The sequence below is a fragment of the Perna viridis genome, chromosome 7, assembly GCF_037379345.1.
Source record: "Perna viridis isolate PV_CMFRI_1.1 ecotype Kerala chromosome 7, ASM3737934v1, whole genome shotgun sequence".
NCBI classification, from domain to species: Eukaryota; Metazoa; Mollusca; class Bivalvia; order Mytilida; family Mytilidae; genus Perna; species Perna viridis.
Window position 1 is genome coordinate 42,870,127 of NC_142451.1, and position 24,588 is coordinate 42,894,714.

A 24,588-nucleotide genomic window follows, 5' to 3' on the forward strand; every position below is an offset into this window, starting at 1 on the left:
GTTCAATTATTATGATATCAAAGCAGAGACATGTCTCTGTTTCAACTGTAAGATGAAAAGCGGTTTTGTGGCATATTCATCACATTCTGTAGGTAATCTTAAACTATCGAAAGGTGGGGTATCCAGTGAAATAAAGTATTTATATACAACCAAACAAACTAGCATAAAGAATCCCTGCTTCCATATTGATTGATTGATTGTTGGGGTTTAACGTCCAAGCAGCAATATTTCTTCAGTACTTCTATGTTAAAAATGGTTTGTTACATTTGGATTGTATAAGAATTTGACTCATTTTCAAATCTGTTATCATTATCATTGTGGCTGACCAGTGTGATTTGAATAAAAGTTGGTCTGTTGGTGCAAGTTCCTAAAATCCTAACTTCCACACCCCTAGACTTTTATCGCATACCGTATAATATCACGCTCCTAAACCTATACCACACCCCTAGACCTGTATCACATACCGTATATCACACCCTTCGACATATCTCGTACTAGTATATCACACCCTAGATCTATATTGTATACCGTTTATTACACCCCTCGACCTATACCACATACCAAATAACACATCCATAGACATATCGCATATTGTATATCACACCCTTAGACCTATATTGATACTATATATACACCCCTAGACCTATATTGCAAACCGCAATTCACACCCCTAGACCTATACCGCCTACCATATAACACACCCCTAGACCTATACCGCATACCATATATCACACCCCTAGACCTATACCGCCTACCATATAACACACCCCTAGACCTATACCGCCTACCATATAACACACCCCTAGACATATTTCATAATGTATATCACACCCCTAGATCCGTATTGCATACTGTATATCACACCCATAGACCTATATCACATACCCTATATCACACCTATAGAAATATATTACACCCACGTACCTATATCGCATTCTCTATATCACACCCATAGACATGTACTGCATACCCTATATCACTCTCCTAGATATATATTCCATACTGTATATCACACATTACACAGAACACACTTGATGTATAGTTAAAATATAAGATAGAATGAACATGACATGCAAAAATTTGTTTGATATGCAGTATCAGCACCCTATGGGCCAGTGGCCCTTGAGTTGATATATGTCATCTGTTGCTACTGCATGTGATACAGATTTTGGTATGTACAATTCAGAATGGAAATTAAAGAAATAGTAATACAATGTACATGTGTATTATATCCATGCAAGTCATTATTGATTACCAATATGGTTCTTTATTAGTACATTGACAAGATATACAGTAGCAGATACATTTATTTTGAATGCAGATAATAAAGTAAGAAACAGGATTTCCATGACACAAGAAAGACACAGTCAATTTTGTAAGAAATTCAATGTCCATGAAAGTGCATTGAAAATGTGTTGGATATCAAGGCTACCAAAAGCAGACCTTTCCTAGGAGCTGATTTTCAGGGACATTCATACATGTACACTGTACTAGGTAAGTTTTGAAGGTATAAATTATTTATTTATACACTTTGTATGTACACAGTTATTAAAATTGTCAAACTGGTGATATGTATACTGTAAACATTGCTAGTATAGATCAGTAGTCTATTTCTTACCAAAACTTGCAGTTTACATTTGTATGTCTGTGAACAAGAAATTTACATTGAAAACTACAAAAATACATGTGCATGTACTCTAACTATGGTTACTGGCATATACAGTACAGTATCAAATAAAGATTCCATACATAAAATTATGATATTTGTAATATAGTAATACATGTATCTAATTTGGTCTCTACTTTTACTTTTTGACATTAATTGCTCATAGATAAATCAACTTTCAGAGATTTTGAAATGGGGGTCCAAACATTATAAATCAGCAGGTAGCTAAAATCATACATGGAAGAAGCCCTAATGCAATATCCCTAGCAAGCTTTCCATTTTCTGTACTTAGAAGATTTTTGTCTGGTAAATGAAATGACTTTAATTTAATGTTTTAAACTCATAATTTCCAACCACTTTTTATTTTATTTCTGGTTATGAGGGGATGTTGTTTTTAACAGGTGTTTTGACAGGTGAAAAGTAACCTGTTCTACTTTTACTTTTTCTTAATAAATACACCTAATAGAAATATTTTTAAGAATAAAACTTTAGAACACAGAAATATAGTAGATATATACTATTTTTAACATTTTTAATGTGGGACAAAAACTATGAATAATGACAAATTATTGTTTGCAAATTTTCAATGGACAAGTATTGACCACTGTGAGAATATTGACCAGGTGGTTTAAAAACCAGTAAAAACCTGGGACTGTTATATATAATAACTACCCAACCTTTATTTTTGCCAGATTTGCACGAAATCGTATGTACATTAAACAATATTTCCCAACAAAAGGAGGTTGCTACATATCATATGATTAAAATACATGTATATTTTCATGAATTTACATTGTAACGTTTTGCATATATCAGACACTGTTATGATTTTTTTCCTTGATTTCTTTCAGTGGTTATCACTTAGAAATTTCACTAGATGAAGTGAGAAGAAGCAAAAGTAAAACAGACCATTTCTTTGGTGGGACACTATTTAAGCATGAAAGAAAGTTCATGATTCTCAAGTGCTGGTACATGTATGTGTAGCATGGAGCAGCTGTAAATGTATATGTCAACATCTTAATAAAAAACTATAAAAACATGAAGCCTGATTTCTTAGCACTTTACATATTTGTGAAAGCATGCAGAAAAAATGAAAGGAATGCACATACATTATTGAAGGCAGACAGGTATAAAACACTCAGCTTTAGCGCAATAGTGATTGGTAATAAAAAGTGGTACTCATGGGGTATGGGTTCACTTGCAATTTTTGTTTTGTTTTGGAGAGAAAAAAAAAAGATTTATTCTCAGAATGAATTTGTGATAATGACATCATATTCTCTGTATTCACCACATCTCTATATCATTGACTTTCCAACTTAATACGAATCTTAAATTGCTCAAATCTTTGAGCTACAAAGTTGTTTTTATTTTAAAACTGCATAGTAGTTTTTACAAGAGTTTTTATCCTGGTTTGAATTAAAAATTCCTAGAGAAAGGTAATCGTTTATTGTAAATACGTTTTGAGAAGTTATACCCATGGCCTAATCTAGACAATGACAAGGACAAATTTAAGTTTTAATTTTTTTTTAAATCCACGTCAAAGTGAGCACAAACATGAAGTATTTTGGTCATGATTTTTCCCTTGAGATTAGGCCATTGTTCAACTTCCTCCAGGGTGCGGGATTCATTTCTACTTCACGCATCTCCAAACCTAAGTTTCAAAGGGTGGATCCATTCTTACTTTGAAAATTCATCGAATATTGATGGTCAGTGATTCTCAGTGGAATTCATATTTTGTAAGAAATGCTGATTTAAATGTAAAGTGTCAAGAAATTTGAGGACATAAACGTACATGTACAGCCAGGAATACCAATAGAAGGTCCAAAAATACATAGATAAACGGATTGTATATATGCACTGCATTAAAACCAATTCTTTTAGGACTAAGTTTTGATAGTTTTTTTTAGATTACAGTTTGGTTACATAAATATTTTTGATTACTTTGAGGTCTTCCTTTACTCAGTGCCTCAGCACTTTGATTAATATATCCCTCTATTTCCACTTCTAATTTGAATGTTTTAATGTATCGACTTCATTGTTATTTAATCAGAGAATATTTAAAGATATTGTATTAGATATAACATTGTGAAGTAATGGACGTTTTCACGTTTGCTCACTGGGAAGTTCAAGAACTTAGTCTTCCTCTTACTTTCAAGTTTACATAATTTTCCCAACACCCCGAATACGATACTTGTGTGATAACAACTACAGGTTTTGACACTAACAGTAGTCCAGTAGTCCTGTGCCACTGTAATTTTGGAGAGGTCTACTTGAAAAAAATCATGGTAGTCCTATGGGCTATCTAAATTTTGCTTTATTTTTCATAAGATCTATTTAAACAACAGAACCGTAATTAGCATCTGCAGACTACCTGTTTTACCTCTCAAGTAGTTCTGTTGGCCACCCAACAAATGAAGTTAGTGTCAAACCCTGATTACTAGTGATTATTCGTATTCCTAACTCAATGGCTTATAGAACATGATAGCCCGGACGTATATAGGACACATACGTTTAGCATCGGCTAACGGTAAGTTTAACCAAGAAGTCTGAGTAATATGCTTCCATGCAGAGTTTCAGAGTATAGATTTTGCACAGAGAAACATGTTATAAGATCAGCGCAAATAACTCATCGCGAGTTTCAAATATGGAAGTTTCTTTTTGAAAGAACTTGGAAGAAATATTCGATTTACTGACGTCTTGCTGTTATAGAATTTTTATTTTCGACTTAACAAAAGATACCACCCGCCCAAAATAACCATGATGTAGTCAAAATAAACATAGTCGTCAAAAAGGTGATGTCGCTGTAGTCTAAATGCAAATCCCACGATATGACCTATTTCAAGCTTATAATTCGAAAACCGTAAGAGATATCTGAAATCTGATTTAAAAGCACAAGCAGGGATTTTTATGAGGAATACAATGAAAAAAAAAAAAGATTTTGAAATCGGACAAAAAAATAAAAAAAAGTCTATTTACGAATCCAATAAAACAAATTTTCGAAATCGGACCAAAAAATATACAGTCGATTTTTTGGGGGTTGTGGCCCTTTTGGCCCTGATAATTCGAAAATCATAAGAGATATCTGAAGTCTAATTTAAAAGCGCTGGCAGGGATTTTTATGAGGAATCCAATAAAAAAAAGTTCGAAATCGGACCAAGAATAAAAAAAAGTTTTTCAGGCATTGCTCAATTTTGACCCTCTTTAACTTGAAAACAGTCTAAAACACTTCATATCTGCTTGACACGTTTGTTTACCAAAACTAAATAAGGAACACAATAGAAACAGAATAATCTAAATCGAAAAAAAAACATTCTATATGGGTTTTAATAAAACACATTTTAACCCTTTTTAGCCCCTTTTACTAATTTGTAAAAGCAAAAATCAAAATGCTGAAATCAAAAGGCAGCAATCCAGGGACAAAGATCAAACATGGGAAACAGACATACACAACAAAGAACATTACTAAAACGGTAGTGGCAATTAAATAGGAACCTTCCTTTAGTAGTAAGTAAAATCATATCAAAGAGTTATCAAAGGAACCAAGGTTCTAGCGGAAATCAAAAGAAAGCAATCATGGGACAAAGACCAAACATGGGAAACAGACGTACACAACAAAGAACATTCATGAACTAAAATAATACATACAAAGTAATAAAAGCAAATGAGAAACTCGGACTCCACCAAAAACTGAGAGCATGGACCAGGTGCACCGGTAGGGTAAGCGTCCTCTGCTTTTTTAGAACACCCGACGAGTTGCTCATAAAAAGTCAAGTCCGGGGTAGACGAAAGAGGAAAGAAAAACTATGACACGATGAAAAAATAAGTTTTTTATGGTGCAGATGGATACATCGTAACGATCCAAGAGTTCATGATGGCGACCATAAAACTTCTATAGTGATGACTTCGATCTTGTAGCAACATAGCCCTGTTCCAGAAGCCTAACTGTAAGAAGTTTAGCGCGATACAAAAGGTCTCCGTAGTTACGGCAAGCTCTGACACAACGCATGAGTTGTGATATGAAAACTCCATACGCAGGTGCTGAAGGGATTTCCAACAAATGAAAGGAAAGTTGACAATTCTGAATGAAAAGTCATCACGTTTGTCGTAAAGATTGGTCAATAGTTTTCCTTTACGGTCGATCTTTAAGTGTAGGTCAAGATTTGAGGCTGACTTCACAGTGTCTGTAGTATCCTTTATCTCAAGTTCTTTGGGGGTAAATGCGATGTATCAAGTCCCCGAAACTAGGATTGTTTAACGATAGTACATCATCTATATAGCGGAAACTGAGATTAAAGGATCTAGCTAAACGATGTTCTTTCTTTCGGATCAGATCAGCTATAAAGTCAGCCTCAAAAGAATGTAGGGAAAGGTCAGCCAGTAGAGTAGCACAATTTGTTCCCATTGGAATGCCGACAGTTTGTTGAAAAACGCGTCCACAACACTGGACAAATATGTTGTCGATCAAAAATTCAAGAAAAAACATCATCTTCTGTATATTTGGAAGATGGTTTGGAATTATTGTTTACAAAGTATGGGGAATCTCTACCAAGAACTACATAATTATATCTGGGTGTACCATCTTTTTTAGAGAGAAAACGATGTATGTTTTTGAGTCGGGATTTTAACTGAGTATGAGCAACAGAAGAATACAATGTTGAAAAATCATAGGCTTTAATGCTATTATATTCTGATAATAATCCTGAATTGAGGGTCTCCAAAGGATCTTTCGGAATTTTTCAGAATCCACATTGAATTAATATCTCTACGGGAGTTAACAAGTGTTGTGGTAAGACTGAAGACCCTCTTTGATAGCTGTGAGTATAGAAGTTAAAAGTTTTGAAAGAGGTTTGACGGTAAATCACAATCAAAATCTTTGGTAGAGAGACCAAAAGTGGATAGCACAGATTTAGGGTTATCCACTATCTCTTCTTTTGAGAGTGTAGTGGCAGTATAGGTCTTATCACTGCTATTATTGTCTACGTCTACCTCTGATAATAAACATTGGATGTAATACGTTTTGCAGACAAAACCAATGTTGTTTTCGGCTTCGTCTGCTGGAAGAACAACATACAAAGTATCTGTCATGTATAGTAGACAATGTTTATGCTACATCGCGGTCTTTGAAAATTGATGTAGCATTGGCACTCATTGATATACTTAAAAATTTCAGAAAATTTGTCAACCACAAAGTTATCGGTCGGAAACGAAGTGCCCCGAGACGACGACGACTGCCCCATAGCATTATACGACCGCATTTTTTGTGGTCGTATAAAAACGACTTTACAAGTACTTTTATATGCAAATTTTTTTTTCAATTACAGGGGTAAACACAGGGTCCACGTCCGCTCATCCTTCTTTACGTCCGGTTTACAAGAACATCAAGGTCAAAATGTCAACTATTCACGACATAACATACATTATAAAAAACGAACAGGAGACAATACACGGATCTTTAATCGCCATACAAAGGGAGACAACGCACCCGGTATTAATCGTTATTCAAGTGCGAGACACGCACAGGTCATAAAGCGTTATTCAAGTGCATGAGACAACGCACAGAGCATTGACCGTTATGCATAACAGAAAAAGAACGTACATGTAACAAATGCAACAGGCATTGCACAAGGCATAGAGCGTTATCCAACAAGGGAGACAATTCAAAGGGCATTGAGAGTCAAGTGTGGGACAACGCACAGGGCAATAAGCGTTATGCAAAAGAAAGACAATGCACTAGGCATTGAGCGTTAGTCAAGTGGGAGATTACGCACATGGCACTAAGAATTATGCAAGCGTGATACAACGAATATGGCACTGAACGACATGCAAGTAGGAAACAACGTACAGTGCAAAGAGCTGCATGCACGTGGGAGACAAAGTACAGGGCAATGGGTTTAGTTTAAACATATTTCATTTGCTCAAAAACAAAATGGATTGGACGAAAGTAAATCATACTTATTTAGTCCTATCCTAAATACAATATGCACATATAGAATACATATAGAATAAGAGAGCATGCTTTAACAATATATGAATATAAATTCAACTGGAGAGAAAAACAGGCAATGAGCGGCATGCAAGGGGACAACATACAGGGCATTGAGAGTTATACCAGTTGCACCAGCGTGTGAGCGATAAAGCACAGGAATTGAGTGGTATGCAAGTGCCGAACAGTAATATTAACTACTTAGCATACTTTATCTTTAATATACTGCAATAGTAAACGTATAACATATAAAATATTAAACAATACTTTACCCTCCAACCGTCTGTTTCTTGAATATACTTTTTAAAATGGGAATAATAAAACTAACAATGAGAACTGCTACGACTAGAAGCACGAGACAACAGTCATCTTGATTAATTAAAATAGCAGTCTGAGTTCTTAAAATTCAAAACATTTATTCTCAATAAGAGTCCCAGGAACCTAAATCGCTCACTTACATCATTTTGCGCCTTTTAACAGTTATCAGACAACTCTGACTCAATGAAGCCTTTAGAAGACATTATCATTAGGAGTATTTCATCAATAGAAAGTTTTTCCTCATCTTATATAGTTTTTAAGATATTGGCTAAAAACAGCAAAAAAAACCCTAATTTTTCGCTTTTCAACGGTAATTGTAACTCTAACAAGGAGTCGTCTAACAACTTTGAACCAATCTTGACTTTTGTAAGCCTAGTCATAAGTATGATTTAATCAATTCAAAGTTTTTTTCATCTATTAAAGTTATCAAGATGCTGGTTGGAAACTACAAAATGTCATTTTTCGCCTTTCAAGGGCAGTAACTCTAACAAGAAGTCGTCCGAAAACTTTGAACCAATCTAGACATTTGTAGGCCTAATCATAAGGAAAATAGCTAGGAAACACGTAACAATTAACACCCTTCAAAGTACATCGTCACATCTTATAACAAAACTAAAAGCAAAAACAATTTAACAAAATATAAAATAACAACATTGAAAATCATCCTGCGTTATGACCACTGATTCAAGATCATTCTTTCGTTTTTGTTTTTGTTTTTGTTTTTTTTTTTTGCAACAATGGCTCATTTCTTATATCTCATTCAATAAAATAAACAGAAAATAGGAAATAATGTACAACAAATAAGAAAACAAGAACAGTGGTCCAAGTCCCAACCCCCAGCCTGAAATTTCAGTTTTTACCTCTCACAATAGTATACTACCCAGTCATAGTTGATTTTCGAATTTCTTGGGGGGGGGGGTGTTCATGACAGTATTATTTGGTATAAATTATAAATATACGTTGAGAAATGTAGACCTGTGTGAGAGAACTTATAAGGTGTGATGAACAGACGGATAGACACCGCGCATATCTAATCCCCATCTTGTATTATGATTAGGGGAAAGAAGCATATTACCTAATTCAATAAAATGTAACTGAAGTACATACACAACGTTTTTCCGTCGAAAAATATTTAAAAGAAATTGTACTGTAGTTGCATGCATTGTAGTGATATGTATACCCTTTGAAATTGTACAGGCAGTTGTCATGATATTGGACATGTACAGCAACCAAAAACCCTTACAGCATATTTCCAATCTATATATAGCCAAATACCACATTTGAAATCAATCCGTCCAGTGGTAGCCGAAAATTTTGTGATGAAAATTTTATATACTTTTTCATATATTAAAAAAATGGCTAAGTCCCACAAAACAGGAAGTTAATATTTGATAGCAAAGAAATCGCTTACAATATATATCCCATCTATACAAATCCACATACTAAACTTTAAATCAATCCATCCAGTGGAAGCAAAATTTTCGACAAAAAGTTAACTGGTCAGAGAGTAGATCTCGCCATTTTATTTTCAAGTCAGAAGCACCATGAGCACCTCTGACCAATCTGCTCATCGAAATGTTAGTCCTTCATAAAAACCGTTGTAAAATAGGTCATTATTGAGAGCAAAATGTCAGCAATCTCACAGACGTTTTGTCTTAATTTTTGGGCATGAACTTGTTTCACAGAAGAGGACGAGAAATTAGTTGGCGAGAACTACTCCTTGACCAGTATACATCATTACATATTGTCACAAGAGGCTCCCAGGGGTCTGAATCTCCCAGCTGGTTGAATTTTGCCTTTCAAAGGCAATAAATTTAACAAGAAGTTGTCCATCCAACAATTTTGACTCTAGAAGTCTTTGGTACAGCTAATCATAAGAATCATTTCAACAATTGAAAGTTTCTTTTAATTTATCAGTCTTCAAGATATTGACTGGAAACTGTTTAAAAAAAAAGAGTCATTTTTCCCCTTTCAAGGGCAATAACTCTTACAAGGAGTCATCTGACAACTTTTATCCCTGATGACTTTTGTAGTCCTAATAATAAGGATCATTTCAGCTATTGAAAGAATTCGGCTAAACCTAACGGTTTTGGAGATATATGCGAAAAACTACTGTCTGACTGCTATGTTCTATTTTTAGAAACAGCTGCCATGTTTTTGACGGATCAAAAATCCCCACATCAGTTCTATGTAGGATACCACAAGAAATATATCTCATCATGTTAAACACTTTAACTTGTGTCAGAATTTAGCTAAACCTAATGATTTTTGAGATATATGCAAAAATCTGCTGTCTGACTCCTATGTTCTATTTTTAATAATGGCGGCCATGTTTTCGACAAATCAAAAATCCCCATATCAGTTCTATGCAGAATACCACAAGGAATATTCATAACAAGTTTGGTCTCAATTGGTCAAGTAGTGTCAGAAGAGAAGATTTTTGAAAGAAATAACATTAAAAATAGCGAAAATCATTGAAAAAGGGCAATAACTCCAACATGGCTTAACAGATTAAAACCAAAATTTAACCAGAGATAGATCTCATCATGCTAAACTCTTTTATTCTGTCAGAATTTAGCTTAACCTAATGGATTTGGGGGATATATATGAAATACTACTGTCTGACCCCTATGTTCTATTTTTAGTAATGGCGGCCATGTTTTTCAACGAATCAAAAATCCCCACATCAGTTCTATGCAGGATACCCCAAGGAACATTTATACCAAGTTTGGTGCTAATCAGTCAAGTAGTTTCAGAGGATAAGAGTTTTGTATAATTGTTAACGACGCCGGACGCCAAGTGATAGCAATAGCTCTCATGGCCTCTGGCCAGGTGAGCTAATAAATGGGAAAGCCCATAGTTAATATTGGCTAGCAACAAAAATTGCTTACAACATATGCCACTTTTATATAAAGCCAAATATTCAATCCATCCATAAGGTATCAAATAATTTCCACAAAATTTGGATGAACAAGGCAATTCCAACATATCACTCAATTGTTGAATGGATATATAAAATATGTCTTTTTTTTAAATTGTTAAAGCATCTCAAAGAAAATATATTCTTAGTCATAAAAAAGTTTATCTTAAAAACATAAAACGGCATATGGACAAGTAGTTTTATTGCACTTTTTACAACTGAAGACTTGACTATTCAGAATTGGTAAATCTCAGATTCTCTTGTAAGAAAAGACTTGCTACAAGTCCCTCTCTTAAAAATAATAAATGTAAATAGTTCATTAATTGCATGCACTCCTCTGATAACAAATCTAAGTCAGTGTTACCTGTTTTAACTGAAACCTGAAAAATCCAAAAACCTGTCTAAAGCAGGCATTTTTAAAAATCTAATTAGGTCAGTTTAAATGTATTTTAAACCTTGGTAAATTAAACACTTGTCTATACTGAACCAAGAAGGTTTTACTGTATTTGTTGCCACAGTCAGAAGTGGTGTTATCAGAAAGATTACTTACATAAAAATTTCTGTGTCATATAATAAAGAGTCATGACCCATTAACAACTGTACATATATAAGAGTGAGCAAGGGAACCAAGATTCTAGTGGAAATCAAAAGAATGTAATCCAGGGACAAAGATCAAACATGGAAAACAGACAAACACAACAAAGAACAAAAAGTAACTAAAATAATACATACACAGCAACAAAATGCACCGGTAGAGTAAGCGTCCTCTGCTTTTCTGAAAACACCCGCAGAGTTGCTCATAAAAAGTCAAGTACAAAAAATCATTACCGGTAAAATACCTTGAAGTAATTTTTTTGTCATCATTATTTACCATTGGAATGTGACTACATACTTTTTTACAACCTGTCTGTATACAGTGAAACCTGTCTTAACCAAACCATGGCAAAAAATCCTGTCTAAACCAGACACCTTTATATCAGTTTAAATGTATTTTAAACCTTGGTAGATCTCACACCTGTCCAAACCAAACCAATTTTTAAGTACAAAGAAGGCTCAGTTTAGACAGATTTCACTGCAATTCAAAATAGGCCAACTCAAAATAATTTCCTGGTTCTTATGCCCTTCCTTATTTTTACTGAGTATGGCTAATTACCAATTTTAATGTTTATATAAATAAATTATACAACAACAAAGTATCTCACTCAACATTTATAATTCCTGAGCAGGCATGGATCCAAGGAAAGGTGTGCTGGGTGTTCAACACATCCCTAAAAATTAGATTTTTTTTTTGCATGAAATCTTGATTTTTTCAAATTCTATCCCCTAAAATAGCCCTGCCTTGAATCTCTCTGCCTTTACTCCTATTTAGGCCCCATTACCTGAAATCCTGGACACCCTCTCCCCATATTGCTGAGCAAACTGTAATAAGCAACCATATCGCCATCTTACGAGCAAAAGAAGTAAAAAGAAATATTTTACACCCACACCTATGGAAAAATCTCTGAGAACCAACAAATTATCTTTGAGTGGCCATTATTTCATTAGGCATTCTTTAAATATTTTACATAATTTAATGATCCAGTAGTCCATTTCACAACGAAGTCATAAGTGTAAAACTAGTTGTATGTAATGGCACCGTGATATATAACAGCACGATGAGTCATTATAGGACAGATTTTACACTTAAAAAATTTTGCCAAACTGACCACAGTCCCTTCAAGCCACAATGTTTAACTTTGGTGCACTAATGAATTACCGAACTGATAAAATCTAGGCAGTAGCTAAAATGTACAGTCAAAAAGAAAGTCTATATAACAAATGACAATATTAGGGTAAAAACCAGAAAGTTGGAAACCTACACACTGGTCCTGATTCAGTAACTACCTAGCACCAAATGTAATCTGTAGCTGCCCTTCCCAAAAAAACTGATATCCCATATCCCCTACACCTTGGCGGTGTCCATAGGCCTTGATAAATCAGCTTTCACTGTTTTGTCTTCTGTAGGGTCTAAAAAGTCCTTTCCACTGAAGTCTGTCTCATTTGTACACTCCAATATTGCAGAATTAGGCACCTAGAAAAAAATTAAAAAGTAAAATTAAAACTGTTATATTCTCTTTGAACCTCAATGGTTTACAACTTACCAGTAAGGACAGACACTCAGGATTCTTTGTTATTCACAATTTGCCTTGGTATAACATGCTATTTTTCAGGCATATAATTAAAGAAATCATGCAAGATTTATAAATGACAGTTTGAGATTCCAATTCATTTCTTCATATTGTATATTCTTGGATAATGTTAGTTCCTTTTTCCTTAGATCGAAGAAACTGGGAAAGGCCAACTAGTATATTGTAGCTCAATTACGCAGTATGTCCAAGAGTTTTGTGTTCATTCATCTAGGTGTTCAATTTAACTGACATTGAACCTGAATGTTATGAAAACTGGCGCACTGCTACCATGCATTATGAAATTGGTGTGTGCATTTTTTTTTTGTAATTTCTTTCGTAATCAGAATGGTAAATTTAAAAATAAATCAAAGAGTTCAACATTAACTATTTACAACAAGAAGCTTATGTTTATAAAGTTTGAATTTGATCCCGAACTTCCTTTTACTCCAAATTTTTGCAATTTGATGATTATTTGAGGCATAAAAATTCAAACGATAGATATAAATTGATTCCGTACATGAGTACTTTGATTTTAATATTATATTCATAGCAACGGTTTCTATTTGAGAAAGTTTTTTTTTATTTTGCCCAGAAGTTGACAATCTAAACTAGCCCAAATTGACAAAACCCATCTCTGTCTTCTGAAATGTAGAACTTAATATTGTGACTTATCTAATAATCTCATAATCTAGAGATATACTGAGAGAGTATTATTGATCGTGAGGTGCACATTGGGTTTTCATGGGTTTGGCAAATGGAAAATATAAAGTTAAATATTTATGTTTATGATAGAGTTGTAAAATCCTTGAAACAATAAATCTACACACTGAAATTTCATTCCTAAACTATGAAAAAATAGCACCACAAATAACAGTATTTTTACAGTAGTTGGCCCTACCAATTTTTATCTGGCAAGAAAGTAGACATACTGAATTCACAACACTTAACACTTACTTTTTCTAGTTTTGTATATCTGGGAAAAGGTGGTGCCAGGCTCTCAGCAGGATTATTACTGGCCATGTTATAAGCCATTATAAATGCCCATCTTCTGTTTGGGCTGTCGTTAGGGTCACTACAGTGAAGGACATTGGAATGAAAGAACAAAGCATCACCTGTAAAGGAATTTAGCATGAACTTCAGTAGTATATTTATGCTCCTGGATAGAATTGTCATTGTGTTTTCCCCATACTGAACCCCACCAAACATGAAAATCTGGTATAATTGATCCCATCATTCTCCTCACAAAAATGTACATGTAGACATGTTTTTTTGTTGGGAGGGGAGGGGATGGGGGAATGGGGAGGTTATTTAGAGCATTTCAGGTTTAAAGCGTCTCACGTTAACCAAATATACATGGAAAAATCTATCTAAACCCAGATCTGTTTATACTACTTGATGACAATCCGTGCTTTTCACAGTAGTCTATGGAAATAAACCGTAAAATCCTAAACTTTGAGAAATTTTAACAAAGGTAGTATGGAGATATTCACAGTCCGTAGAACAAAATTTGCAGTTAAAATTCGTAGAAAGTACAGAAAATCAATATAAGTAAACATCTCTGTAAACCAAAGGGGTTCTGAAATTCTTTAATGTCAGATTACTCTAAACTTTATATCTTTATATGTACAAATATAAAGTCTTCAGCTTTAAATCTAAGCCTGGTTTCAGTGAGTAACTCATCAAGCAATTAGGCTACATTGAACACTAAACTTACCAGCTTCCATTTCTATATAATGTTTCGGGAGAATCTTCTCTAACTCTTTGACCCTGTCAAGATCAGCTCCAGTCTGACCTGCTATCATACCATGTTCAATACGGCCACAGATGTGTGATCCAGGTAAAATCTACAACAAGGGAAACATTTAAATTGGATAAGGAAAGTATACAGAGAGAAATGGTAAATAGGCAGATACTGATTGGAGAAAATTACTTCATGAGATTATCTTAATATTTTGCAATTTTAGTAATGACAGGTTCGATAACTCAGAGTAAAACTGCTTTTCTGATGATAAACGTTTTAGATTTAATTTATCTCCCCTTGCAAACTGTTTCAACTTGCTTCATGTAAATGTATGCAGCTTTAAAGCTTTATTGATCTGTGAGTAACAACTTAGAATTAGTTGTGCTTAAATTTGACAGAGAGATGGAATTGTTTTGCAGAATTATTGTAATGATATATCTTTTAAGAATACCTGGAGACAACCATTAGCCTTATTGCATCTGTCTATTGGGATAAATACACTGAGAGCATCTGGGAATAGGAGACCATTCTTATACCAATACCTAAAAATGAATTATAAGATAAAATTTTAAGTTGTGTTGTACACCATATTTAAAAAAAAATACTGGCACATTTGTATAATAATACCTGGATAAACAAACCCTAAACAAAACAGACACCAGTCTAAATCATACATCTTCTGAAGTTCCTTTATATCAGTTACAATTTATTTAGACCTTATGCAGGCTGAATAATTGCCTTTACCGTTCTAGGTCTCTATAACCACTTCCGGGTCAAATGGCCACCCACCTATGTACTACCAAAAACACACTGAACCTAGACATATGCATTGTAAGTGCATTATTTGTGTGTATTATGATTAAAAGTAGTCAAAATAAAGCTGAGAATGTGTACTTTAAAATCATATATGTAATTAACTACAAAAGTGTATGAATATTGTTTACATGTGTGAGTAATTTGCCTCCATGCTGTCAGTTAGCAGAACAGGTAAAAATGTGGATTTTCAGTATTATTTATTCAAGTAAATTTTGTGAAAAATTTCTACAATCATCATACCATTAGCATAATGATTTTGGAAGCCTTACTTTCCAAGCTTCGCAACGGTATGCAACTTTAAGATATCATTTGTCCTGGGAATTCACTGTGAGACTTTGAAAATTACTTTTTTAACATGTAAAGTAATGGAAACGTTAGAAGTGGTTAGTGAGACCATAAAAAATTATGGCATATTTCAGAGAAATGCATAATTTGAGGAAAATTGCCTTTCCTGGTCATTATTTCCATTTTCGCATAAAATCAGTATAGTGATACTGGTAATCTGGCTATAGTTTAAGAGGCGCATTGTGCAAGGTATTTTAAAAAACAACATAGCAACAAGATTTTTATCAGTAACAGTGACTCATAACTTGACGTCATCCATGAAATACACAACGTCACTACTTGGGATATTCAAAGTACTCAAATAGTCACACAGCACAGACTTAGAATCACACAGTAACAAAATGGGTATGATATAAATTGTTGAAATCTGTTCTTTTTTTATAATGATAAATGATATTTACTATTACAACTTCTTGAATTATCATACGTATCAATTTGGTGTGACAAGTTAGTTAAAATTGTAATTTTTAGTAATTTAGGGGAAATATCACTGAGGGGCATGATATACAAATGACCATTTCTTTGTAGTCCTATGTCTGATTTTGATAGTTTTGATCTTATTAGACTCACAATACCACAAGCTTTCATAAAATGTAAAAAAAGAAAAACATAAAAACTCATAAAATGTTTTTAAGGTCTCACTAACCACTTCCGGGTCAAATGGCCACCCCCCCCCCATGTAGTACCAAAAACACACTGAACCTAGACATATGCATTGTAAGTGCATTATTTGTGTGTATTATGATTAAAAGTAGTCAAAATAAAGCTGAGAATGTGTACTTTAAAATCATATATGTAATTAACTACAAAAGTGTATGAATATTGTTTACATGTGTGAGTAATTTGCCTCCATGCTGTCAGTTAGCAGAACAGGTAAAAATGTGGATTTTCAGTATTATCTATTCAAGTAAATTTTGTGAAGAATTTCTACAATCATCATACCATTAGCATAATGATTTTGGAAGCCTTATTTTCCAAGCTTTGCAACAGTATGCAACTCTAAGATGTCATTTGTCCTGGGAATTCACTGTGAGACTTTGAAAATTACTTTTTTAACATGTAAAGTAATGGAAACGTTAGAAGTGGTTAGTGAGAACCTAATCAATAAGTCAAAATGAGGTTTGGTGTTGCTAGATTTCAATGTATCAATGTGAACCAAATACTCACATTTTTAATGGTCATACATTCATGTCATTGTAAATATATATTATTTGTGAAAAACAATGAGATAAAAACACTATAGGAAAAAGTTACTGAGGATGATTTACAAGTAAAACTTGGAAAGTGAATTGGCATAATTGGTAGTATAAATACAGTATAACAAACAATCACTGTAGTAGAAACTAAATTTGAAAAAAAAAATGGAAATCAACTATAAGAGAACAAAATCATCCCAGATAAATTTACCCATAATCTTGATGCCACTCTTGTCTTCCTCCAATAAATGGATCTTTCATCATCACTTTGGAACTATAATGGTAAACTTCTCCTCCTAGTAACTGGAAAGGAAAAAGATGTCATAACTAGAATTAAATCACTTGAGAACTATAATGGTAAACTTCTCCTAGTAACTGGGAAAAAGAAAGATGTCATCACTAGGATAAAATCACTTGAGAGCTATAATGGTAAACTTCTCCTAGTAACTGGGAAGAAGAAAGATGTCATAAATAGGATTCAATCACTTGAGACTTATGTATTTGTCCTGTTTTAACAGATGTTTGGTATACACATGTTCAAAATGCACTGAAAATGATATGAATGTATTTCAGAACAAGTTTGGTAATGACAGATTTATTCAGGGTTCAATTAAGACAGGATTCACAGTATTACCATATACAAAACATACAGAAATGTAATAAAAAAAAATACAGAACAGGTCTAGTTGGTTACTATGAATCATCTTATTTTGACTGATATGTTCATTTTTTGCTATTTCAGTGTACTGTACACTGAAATAGCAAAAATGAAAATATCAGGCTGTCTGTTGAATACTACATTTAGCACAAGAATTTGTGACAACCAATAACTGATTCAACCATCATGTAACCCCCTCCACAAAGAAAAAAAAATGCAAAATTTTTTTTTGGGCATGTTATCTCAATTTTTATTTTGTACAAATTCAACCAACAATAATTGTTTTTACTTGCTTTGCTTGGCCTACAATTCTATTTAAATCCATTTTAATCTGAAATCCTGGATCTGCCCCAGACTTTCACATTAAATTAAAAAAAGCATCTCTCAAAAACTGAATTGTCTACAGAATCCTATTTAAATTACCTATGGTTTAGTTGACCCATGTACTCTGTTCAAAACAAGTTTTTCGTCATTAAAAAGGAATTGCCTCCCTTTGCATTTGGGATTAAGTTATCACAGGAAAAGTAAGACAGATTCAGCTTGTATATACAGTAGTCTGTCTTTATAAGACATTTGTGTATTCTGTCATTGTCAGTGTAAACTCTGATTGAGTACAAATGTATTATGAAAATTGAGTAAATTTTGTCTATAAATTCTGAAATCCTCATTTAGACTGTAGCTTACACTGACCATACTTGGTATCAAGAATTATCCTCTGAATACTTCAGGTTGTGACCCTGTGTTCTATAGCAAAATATTTTTTTTAATTCCAAAATATCACAAGTTTCTATTTAAAAATTGGGTAAAAATATCACAGGTTAATGAACTTCCTCTAATTTTAATTGATTTTTACACCTCCTGACTGATGTGGAAAAAATATTTCTGGTCCCCAGAGATATTCCAGTTCTGAAATGCTGACTGGTCTAAATATTAAGGGTGTGGTTTAATGAAAGAACTACTTTCTGTAACTGATTGTAATTGGTTTTCTGTCATTTATTGTTGATAATATCAAAATTATTAACCTTAGAAAAAGATGTGTAATTCCAAAAATTGCCTTAGAAATAATTCTATCTTAAAATCCTCATTGCACGAAGCAACAAAAATGCCTAAAAATACATCTGGAAAATTTGAAAAATAAAGAGAAATATAATCTAAAACTTGAGCTCATTGATGATGAAATTTGTATTAATATCAATTCAATAGGCCATTTAGAACATAATTTGTGCAATATTTCTGCTAAGAGGGAGATTTTGGGGGAGAAATTTATGAAAGAGGGAAACTGACCCAAAAGGAGAGGGAGGATTAACAGGTCAGGGTTCAACACTAACAGTAGTGCGGCAGTTCTGTGCCTACCTAATTTGAGACAGGACTGCCCAGAAATTTCAATTAGTAGTCCTTTAAGGCTACCTAAATTTAAGAACCTTAGTGAGCGCACTCACATACCCCATGCGTCCCCATGTTGGATACTCAAGTAAATTTGTTTGTAAGAGTAATACATGTAGAAGGACCCCGATAAAAAAGGTATAAGAGTGTTTTTAGGCTTTAGACTTTTATCTTCCAACTAAATTCTGTTCCTCAGAATGATAGTTTCAAACTCCAGACTGTGATTTCTTTGAGTTTTAGTTAATCCAAAGTAAATATCATTGTAGTGAAACAAAATGTACACTTGACCTGTAACTTATCATGGTGAATTTATATACCAAAAATCATGTCACAATCTACAAAGTCCGAAAAACGGTTACTTCTGTGAATTTAGCTAAGTTCAAGACCCGTAATTTTGGTAAAAAACATCGGAGCAGAACCAACTACAAACTTGTCTTGTAACTTACCATGCTGAATTTCTGTACTAAGAATCGTGTCAATATCTGCAAGCGTTTAGAAAAAAGTCTGGAAAACTGTTATTTCTGTGAATTTTGCTAAGTTCAAGGCCCGTAATTTTGGTAAAAATCATCAGAGAGGAACAAAATGTAAATTGGACCTGTAACTTGGAAAGTGAATTGGCATAATTGGAAGTAACCATGATGAATTTAAACAGAAATGAAAAATCATATCAATATCTGTAAGCATTTAGAAAAAAAGTTCAGAAAACTTTTTTTTTCTGTGAAAATTTCTAAGTTCAAGGCCCATAATTTTGGTAAAAATCATCAGAGTGGAACGAAACGTACACTTGATCTGTAATATATAATGGTGAACATATATACCAAAAATCATGTCAATATCTGCAAGTGTTTAGAAAAAAAGGTCTGGAAAACTGTTATTTTTGTGAATTTTGCTAAGTTCAAGGCTCGTAATTTCGGTAAAAATCATCGGATCAATACGAAAGTTAAACTTGACCTGTAACTTATCATGGTGAACTTATATATCCAAATCATGTCAATATCTGCAAGCGTTTAGAAAAAAAGTCTGGAAAACTGATGATGGATTAACGGACGCACTGACGGATGGACTGACTGGTCAAAGAGTAATCAAGGTAACCAAGGTTATAGCGGTAATCAAAAAAATGTAATCCAGGGACAAAGACCAGACATGGAAAACAGACATACACAACAAAGAACATAGAGTAACCAATATCATTCGAAGTAACAAAAGCAAATAAGCAACTCGGACTCCACTAAAAACTGGGAGCATGGACCAGGTGCACCGGTAGGGTAAGCGTCCTCTGCTTTTCTAGAAACACCTGCCGAGTTGCTAATAAAAAGTCAAGTCTGGGGTAGACAAAAGAGGAAAGGAAAACTATGACATGTTGAACAAATCAGTTTTCATGGCGTAGATGGATACACTGTAATGATCCACAAGTTCATGATGACGGCTATAAAACTTTTGTAGTGACGACTTCAATCTTGTAGCAATATAACCCTGCTCCAGAAGCCTATTTGTTAGAATTCTAGCACAATACAAAAAGTCTGCATAGTCTCAACAAGCTCTGGCATAACATATGAGTTGTGATATGAACACTCCATATGGAGGTGCTGAAGGGATGTTGCCACAGACGAAAGGAAAGTTGACAATTTTGAATGAAAAGTCATCATGTTTGTCGTAAAGTTTGGTCAATAGTTTTCCTTTAACATCGATTTCTAAGTGTAGGTCAAGATACGAGGCTGACCTTACAGTGTCTGTAGTATCCTTTTCTCAAGTTCTTTAGGGTAGATGCGATGTATCAAATCCCCAAAATTAGGATTGTTTAAAGGTAATATGTCATCTATATAGTGGAAACTGATATTAAAGGATCTAGCCAAAAGATATTCTTTCTTTCAGACCAGGTCAGCTATAAAGTCAGCCTCAAAAGAGTGAAGGAACAGGTCAGCAAGTAGAGCACAATTTGTTCCCATGGGAATGCTGACCATTTGTTGAAAAACGTGTCCACCACACTGGACAAATATGTTATTGATTAAAAATTCCAGCATTTTGTAAACATCTTCTTCTGTATATATAAAAGATGATTTGGAATTATTTCTTACAAAGTATGAGGAATCTCTACCAAGAACTATATATTTGTACCTAGGTGTACCATCTTTTTTGGAAAAACAACAATGTCTAATGTTTTTAAGTCAGGATTTTAACTGAGCATGTTGAATAGAAGTATACAGTGTTGAAAAATCATAGGTTTCAATGCTATTATATTCTGATATGTCTCCAAAAGATCTTTAAAATTTTTCAGAATCCACATTGAATTAATACCACTACAGGAATAACAAGTGTTGTGGTAGGACTGCGAACCCTCTTTGACAGCTGTGAGTGGTTGCATTTTGCAGATCCAGCTATGTAACGTTGTTTGTATGGATTATTGTGGAGTTTAGGAATCCAGTACATAGACGGTAGATCACAGTCATCATCCTTGAAAACTGATGTACCATTGGCACTCAATGACCTACTTAAAACTTTCATTCATTTATACCCATTATTCATTTATCAATATTACATTTTTTTGCATTAAATACTCAGACGTTACATATTTTTGCATTAAATACTATGATGTTACATTTTTTGCCTTAAATACTCAGATGTTACATATTTTTACATTAAATACTCAGGTGCTACATATTTTTGCATATGAAACAGGGTTAACAGAATTTACTGATTACTATACCTCCCACAGGTATATAGAGATAGGGGTGTCGGTCCTGTCCACACTTCCTTCCTTCCTGAGCAATACCCATTTCTTCATCTCATCCGTTACGCCTCCCACACCACTGATGGAATTTAATAAAACTTTCACAGAATCTTTATCATATTTTTCTATTGTACACCCAAACATATTTTGAGTCTTATGATGCATTTTATCATATGGGGGAGTGGGGGTATCAAGTTCATGAGCATTACTCACAGTTTTTTTAGGTTTATATCAGTGGCCATGTATGGAAAAACATGATCTCATTCATCTTTCATGCCAATTTCATTTGAGGCTTAAAAGATTAAAATATCAATTGAGATGGACTAGTTTTAATCAACTGTACTTAAAGTATTTGAAAAAACTTAAGGAGGTAGACCTAAGGTAAGGGACATAACTCTTTAAATCAGTTGTATGTTTGTACTATACCCAATTTCACCAAGCTTTCATTTGAAACAGAATGAAATCAGTCTAAGTTACTTTGATGCTTACATGAGATTGATGTAAAAAGCTCGTCTACTTCCTTAAAAGGATTAGTACAAGTCCACTTTTGTATAAAATACGATAAAAATTAATTAAACGCAACTAAGAAGTTTATTGACAATACAGTTAATCATTACTGTACACATAAATATTTTAACAAAGTTTTCATAATTAAGTAACTTGGTTTAATTTTTCTATCACAATGGAACTTTTACAGGACTCAGGTGATGAATCAAACCTAAGATAATAGCAGCTTATTATAAAAGAGGACTAAGAATACCACACTTAGAAGTCAGCTAAGATGTTTGAAGCTCAACGTACATAACTTTAAAGTTTGTTGTTTAGGTGGAAAGCCTTTGTTTTGGGGGTTCGGAAAACTTGACCATAATTCAAAGTGGCCAAATGTGTATGCAAAGTGCCACAATCTGGATATTATGTCTATTCTTCTTTAAGAGTAAGCTCATTGGGGGTGCCACAGATAGCACTTCTCCTCCTTTACCCAATCCTCCTATTTACTATTACCTAAAGGGGCAAAAATTTATTTTCCATCAAATCCTTGTCCATTTGTACAATAAAACCTGTCGGAACAAAACCCTGAATTAACAGAAACCTTTATAAACCAGACAACTTTAGAAGTTCCTTCATTGCTGTTTAAGAACCAAACAAATCCTTCAATCTACAAGGACTCTGTTTAGGACATAATGAAAAAATTCCTAGATTCTAATCCAACATTTAAAAAAAAAAAAATGGGCAGGGAGACGAATTAATTTTTTTTATTTTTAACCTACAGTAACAGAAACTTGTGCCTGGAAAACAAGCTTTCAATGTTGCTATCATCATCTATTTGCGCTTACCAGCACAAACGTATTGAAAAAGTTCTAACAAAATGCATGTGTCATTGAAAAATTACTAAATGATAATTATTATAAATCAGGTCAAGAAAAGACAAGGAATATTTTTCAAGATACTTGAGTTGGGTATCAATTTTTCAAAATGCATTTTGAAAATTTTAAAAAATCAGGGCGGATGGGGGTGAGAATATAGGAATTTTTTAATTATGGCCTTTATGACAGTTTTCATTGAAACAGTATTTTGATTACAGTACATGTATGTAATTCAATACTTTACTGAGCACAGCTGGATAAACATCCTTGAAATGTCACAACTCCGAACAATAGAGCAAGTATGTGTAGTATGTAAAGATGTGGAGGATACCATTCTAAAAAAAACCACAGAGTAGAACAAATTCAACCATAAAATGGTGTCTGACACAGCCCACATAGAATCATAACATCATGAAAAAAAATAATGATAATTGAGCAAAAACTGGTTTGAACACACATGAAATGTCTACTTTGCACCATTAAACAGGAGCTATTAGATATATTTCATCATTAACCAAGGATGTGATATAATGAGAAAATACACTGATAACTAAGTTAAATCCTATATAGTTTTAGAAGATTTACAGTGACAGATTACTGATGTGGGACTGATGGGGTATGATATACAAAACTAGAAATATACTGTGAGTAAAATTCACCATGGATACCCCCCGCCACCTATATATGTTTATGCTGATTTGAGTCACTGAAGCTTAAACATGTCAATGTTATGGTGAAAAACCATTCAAGGACAGAATCAGGTGATATGTGGTATAAATAGAAAAAAATCCAATAATTTAAACTTAAATTTAAACAATGAGTTCAAAGGTCATTGTCATTTTAAGGTCATGAATGAAGCTGACACACTGTCTTAAGGTAATCCTCCTATACACTGAATATGGAAAGCCTTCATCAAAAAACAAAAAAAGTTGTGTCCCAGACATGAAATGAGTTAAATATGGAATGGTAATGTTGAAGAAGGAAACGGTATGGCCTAGACACAAATCTGCAATGACAGAAAGAGAAACAGAATGATTCCTATACACTGCAATGAACTTTGCATTATATCATGATAATGCATCTATGTACCAAATATCATATGAATAAAAATATAAGAACAGCGTCTCCATGTCCTCCCAGGAAAAAAAAGTGCAAAAAACTTTAAATTCACTGAAGTCCAAGGGCTATAACTTCCATAAAAACTTAATCTGTAACTTCTCATAGTAAGAGTAATCAAGGGAACCAAGGTTATAGCGGTAATCAAAAGAATGTAATCCAAGGACAAGGACCAGACATGAAAAA

At 33.6% G+C, this 24,588-nt stretch overlaps 2 protein-coding genes across 4 annotated transcripts in view; one reads left to right on the plus strand and one right to left on the minus strand.

Moving 5' to 3' along the window:
- LOC148612799 (uncharacterized) overlaps window positions 1–2,651 on the plus strand; it is an 18,991-nt gene extending 16,340 nt beyond the window's left edge. Inside the window, exons 2-3 of one of the 3 annotated variants that reach the window (XR_015924495.1) lie at window positions 1,322–1,494; window positions 2,518–2,651. The gene's annotated coding sequence lies outside the window, so the exon portion shown is untranslated. Of the gene's footprint in view, window positions 1–1,321; window positions 1,495–2,517 lie in introns of those variants that run through there. The other 2 variants (XR_015924494.1, XR_015924496.1) reach the window with 2 other exon arrangements.
- Window positions 1,322–24,588, minus strand: part of LOC148612800 (uncharacterized) — a 29,227-nt gene continuing 5,960 nt past the window's right edge. Inside the window, exons 6-10 of the mRNA XM_088594543.1 lie at window positions 17,365–17,456; window positions 15,248–15,338; window positions 14,770–14,899; window positions 14,010–14,167; window positions 1,322–12,958 (exon numbers count right to left, since the gene is read on the minus strand). Of these exons, the coding sequence (XP_088450669.1) occupies window positions 12,830–12,958; window positions 14,010–14,167; window positions 14,770–14,899; window positions 15,248–15,338; window positions 17,365–17,456 (600 nt within the window). The 3' untranslated portion in view covers window positions 1,322–12,829. The remainder of the gene's footprint in view (window positions 12,959–14,009; window positions 14,168–14,769; window positions 14,900–15,247; window positions 15,339–17,364; window positions 17,457–24,588) is intronic.